At 38.2% G+C, this 5,153-nt stretch overlaps 1 protein-coding gene across 1 annotated transcript; it reads right to left on the bottom strand.

Annotated features, from left to right (window-relative positions):
* Positions 1–279: 279 nt before the first annotated feature.
* Positions 280–2,951, bottom strand: LOC136235351 (glycosyltransferase BC10-like). The gene is made up of 2 exons (XM_066024984.1): positions 2,198–2,951; positions 280–1,100 (listed from the first exon to the last, which is right to left on the bottom strand). The coding sequence occupies exons 1-2, from the start codon at positions 2,711–2,713 to the stop codon at positions 456–458; spliced, it is 1,161 nt and encodes a 386-aa protein (XP_065881056.1). The 5' UTR covers positions 2,714–2,951; the 3' UTR covers positions 280–455.
* Between the last annotated feature and the right edge of the window lie 2,202 nt (positions 2,952–5,153).

Genomic DNA, 5,153 nt, shown 5'->3' with positions numbered 1-5,153 from the left:
ACCTACACAAATTGGCAACCCCTAATCAAAGGATTGCTTTCTAATTCTTTTTTTTTATATATATATATTATTTACTGCACTGATTTAACATATATATATGATTACTTCCAAGCTGAATGAATCAAATATGCTACTTATTGTAACACACACACAAAAAAAAAAAAAAATACTGCATTTAGCTAGAAGAGCATTTGTTTGATCATTTATCCAGCTGAAAGCTTTCGCTCTTGGATAATGCAAGACAAGAAAAGAAAAAAAAAAGAATTCTAAGGCAGTGTAAGAAGAAAAATAAGTAATATATTTTTATTTTGTAGCTGATATTTATATTAGTACAGGAGAATCAATTAACATCTCAACTTAATTTGGTACCAAATTGAATGGTTTGGTAGCCAAAACAATTAAAGAAGTGAAAAGAATAAAGAATTGAATATATTATATGCATATGAGTATGAGTATTATATGTTAAAATGCATGACTTTGGGCGCAAATGTAAGCAGCCTGTACAAAGCAGTAGGCAAGAACTTCCTAGCAAACAAGAAACAAGTGCTGTTACTATTTCCATTGTACAAACAATTGCTCTTGCTCCTCAAACTCACCAACAACTCAGCAGTTACCTCTGATCTTACATACCGAGTCGGGTGAGGTCCGCCTCTTGACCAATCAACCCAAGTTAGAGTCCTATTTGAATTCTTTTCCGAATGCTTCATGCTCACAAATGTAGGCAGATAATGTTCATCTGAATAACATGAACCCTTGCAGTACCTACGGAATATGGAGAAATATTTGGTATCTGAAACAACTTGTAAGGCGAGTTGTCGATCCATTTCGAACCATTGAGACCCTTTTCTCCATTGATTGATGCTGATTTCAGGGCTCATACGCGGGCTGTAGCGGCCTCGACCAACACCACCTTCCAAGTCATAAGACTCAACAAAAGATGTGGTCGAGTTTATTAAGTAGGAGTATATGGTTGAGAAGTTAAATAGAGGAATGCACGTTTCTGAAAGTAGTACGAATCGTTGGTTTGATAGATCAAGAAGTGCATTCCCTAACAATCTTCTTTCTGCTTCTATCATGTTCACTTTTCCCCATCCAACTTCCTGCAACAGTTAAACGTCTTAGAGAACCAGTAATGTGCTACATTAAAATTCAGTAACCAAATTGAGAAATTTCAGGAAGCAGAGAAACTCAATTTGTCAAAATTTGACAAGTCTTCTTTCTCTTTTTTCCCTGATTTTGTTTTTTTGGTATTATGAAAACTTGCTCATAATATTAGGTGGTTCTTTCGTGGAAAAGTTGGTAGCAATTCAATAGTAGAAAGGTCCTAATATAAACATGGAAATTGAAGGTGAACCGTTAATGGATTGAGTACGAGTTTTTGATCTGTTGAGGAAACTAAAACGACAACACACAAGATCATTTATATTCAAAATCAACATCGTTTTCAACTAAACTAAACTCGTTTCAAATTGCAAATTATGGTGACATTGCCATACTCTTTTAATTATTTCATAATTTATAATGTAATTACCGTATTAGTAGCATGAATTTCTAATATGTAGATGTATTTTAAAGTTGTGGCAACTAAAGTATTGGATTTAGGCTAATCATACAATATCTGCCGTAGTATTGTTTGTTTTTATTGTTTTTTAAGAGGGTGGATTCAAACCCGTAACCTCACCCCTATAAGATGTACCAACTCTATTAAATGACAATGTAGTAGAGAAGAGAATAGCTGAGATCTATTGGTAAGTTGTGAAGATTAAAATGTTGGATTTGGTATAGAAAATGCATAAGTGTAATTGGTGTTCCAATGAAGGACATTTTTCGACGGTTTGCGTCAATTTTTCAAACTCAGTTTAAGGGAAGCTTCTAACTTTGACTATTACAACAGCTTGTTCTGTTGGAAGTAAGAAATAAGGTTGGTGGTTCTAGAAGTTGTGTACCAAAATTTACCAACTCAAGTCAACTATTCTTAATTATGAATAAAAGTCCTGTTTAGTTTACAAAATTGACCCAAAATGAATTTTGGATTTAATTTAGTTATTTGTACTCAAATCAATCGTTGGTTATTGGACAAATATAGATATTTATGGTGATTGATGCATGTTGTTTAAACAAATCCAAGTTTAGGACCAAATTGAGTCTTTATCTAAATAAATAAATTAAAGTGATGAAAAATGAATGAAGAAGTAACCTTGCTGGGAATTCGTCGGCCATGAAAGACAGGAGTTTCAGGGTCTGATTCATTGTAAGAAGGATTAGAGTGCACATAAATAGAATAGAAGCCTTGATGTCCTTTGAAGAATCGCTCCCATAACGGAGCCATCAAAACAGGGCCTCTAGTCAAGAACATAAAGGCTACTTTAGGAACTCTATCAAATGGAAACTTGTCTACATTTGGAGCCATTGATGCTCTCCAACGCAATTCCTCATCATTCATATCATGCTTAACACTTTCAGGAACCTTCAGATATTCATTCAAACCGACACGTGGCATTTGAACTGCTGTATGATTGTTGGGCTCTGGTAGTGGTGATTCCTCTGCCGAGAATGAGAACTGAGTGACGTTAAGATTGAAGGATACGGTTTTGATGTATGAAGTAACAAAGATTCCAGTGGCAATACCGCAGCTGAACAAGAAGATAAATGAAAGAAGATGTAAAAAGTGTGAGTGACCATAAATTGGCTTTACAAATGTCCAAGTCTTCATTGTTGGGATGGGAAGATTTGATTATCAATTGAAATAAATAGAAATGGGAAGAAACTGATCAAATCTTTACTTTGAGGAGAAGAGACGTGAGATAGAGAAAAGGGTTTTATGCAAAAATATGTACAGCAAACTTAAAGGTAATTTGACATAATAAAGGATACTTAAACCCAAAGAAAAATATTACTATATCACAAGAGAAAGAGACGAAGATGGCAGCCCCAAAGTGTCGTATCTTGACGGCTTTCCGTTTTGTTTAATTATTGTCGTCCTTTTTAAAGAGTGTTCAACTGAACCTTCCGTTTGTTTTTACTTTCTGCCACTAAAAATACAACTCAATTTTTTAAAACAATAAATTACCTTAACATCTATTCCTAATGTTGTTATTTTCATGAATTTGTTACAGCAACCAACCAACCATTAGAAGAAGAGCAGTAACTTTGTTTGTTATATAACCACATAAGTTATTACTTGTACTGCCACACATTCACTTCTTCCAATTCTAATTAATGAATTCTGTTCTTTCTTTTTTTTTTTTTTTTCTAATTGAATAAACTAATACACATTTTTTTTTTTTTTTTTTTTTTTTTTTAGAAAAGGAAAGCAAAGCAAAACAAGCAACTACACCGGGATTAGCCTAGGAAAGCTAACCCCAATCCTATCCTCTAAAAGAAGAGGAGAAAGAGCGATAGGGGGAACGGTAAGGGTAGAAACACCTAACACCTCCTCATGGCCTGCCGCCGCCAAGTGATCTGCAACACGGTTCTGCTCCCGGAAAATGTGGCTGAACTCAAGGATATCAAATGAGGGGCTAAGCCTCTTAATAGCTTTAATAAGGTTGCGGCTATGAAGACCCATGGCATGACTACCCAAAATCATATTGATGGCCTCCAAGTTATCTGACTCCACAGAAAGCCTCTTAACACCCAGCCTAATCGCCAGCTGGATCCCAGAGAGAATGCCCAGAGCTCCGCAGAGAAGGAAGAACCCAAACCCAAATTCTGGGTAAACCCAGAAAGCCAGGCGCCTCCCGCATCCCTAAGAACACCTCCGGCAGCAATCTTACCATTACTGAGGCAGGAACCATCAGTATTCAGCTTCACAACCCCCTCTCTCGGCCTGCTCCAGCTCACGAGGTGGACATCACTACTCGGGGAAGATCTGGCAAGGGACTCACCTTTGAAACTATCAATAATAGAGGAGAGTTTCTTCAAGAAGAACTCAGCTAAGTTAGGCAAAAGCACAGCTTTATTATAAAAAATCTCCTCGTTCCTCCATTTCCACACTTGATGACAGATAATGGCAAAGAAAATGTCCCCATGCTCCATATAAGACAATAACTTTCCCCTAATACCATCTGAGAACCAGTCGTTCACAGAATGGGACATGAAGGAAGAGAAAGTATGATGAGGGAGAATTTTCTTCCAAACCTCTTCACTCTTAGGGCAATCCCTAAGAGCGTGGCACAACGATTCAACATGGCCTCTACATCTACCGCAAGCTCCAGAGGTCGCCAAATGCCTTCTGTATCTATCTGAGTTAGTAAGTAATCTGTCTTTAACGCCCAGCCACAGGAAGCTCCTCATGCGGTAGGGGATTTTAAGGGACCAAATGGTCTTCCAAATATCCGAGGGATTATCAGTCCTGTTAAGGGAAAAAGCTTCAAAGGCAGATTTGCAAGAATAGACTCCATTGTTAGTCAGCGCCCAGCAATGCTTATCCATGTCTTCCTCTTGATTACTCACCTTCACTCCTCTAATTCTAAGGAGAGTCTCAAGGCTAAAGAAAGAATCAAATTTAGGCCAAACCCAGTCCCCTTCAGAGTCCACCACATCGGCTAACCTCCAGTTTTGGATATCACTAGGCGGGGGGGAAGTGCACACATCCACTAAAGGTTTATCCCCAATCCAGGTATCAAACCAGAAGCTTATGGACTTACCATTACCCACATCCAGACCAACCCCCGAGCAAAATTCAGCAAAAACGGCGCTAAGCCCTTTTCAGGGGAAGGAACAATTGATAACTCTCTCTTTCGGGCCCCCAAAGATCTTATCTTTTCGATACTTACCACAAAGAAGGCGAACCCAGAGAGAGGAGGGGCATTGCCACATACGCCAAAGGAGTTTCATTAATAAAACTTTATTATTATCCTTAGCTCTCCTAATGCCCAAACCCCCTGAATCTTTGGGCTGACAAACCTCACTCCAAGGCACCAGGTGGATCTTTCTTCCCTCCGCAGCTTCCCCCCACAGGAACCTTCGGTTAATCTTATCAAGATCATTAAGCACAGGATTCGGAAGCTGACAAGCCTGCATGATGTGGTTGGGAGCAGTGGAATTCACAGATTGAATTAAAGTCAAACGACCAGCGAGGGAGAGAGTCTTGGCTTTCCACGTGGCATACCTCGTATTGGCTTTGTCCAAAGTATCTTTAAAAGAAACTT

This window comes from Euphorbia lathyris, chromosome 1 (genome assembly GCF_963576675.1).
Source record: "Euphorbia lathyris chromosome 1, ddEupLath1.1, whole genome shotgun sequence".
In the NCBI taxonomy this organism is placed as follows: domain Eukaryota; kingdom Viridiplantae; phylum Streptophyta; class Magnoliopsida; order Malpighiales; family Euphorbiaceae; genus Euphorbia; species Euphorbia lathyris.
This window is presented reverse-complemented; position numbering and strand designations above follow the sequence as displayed.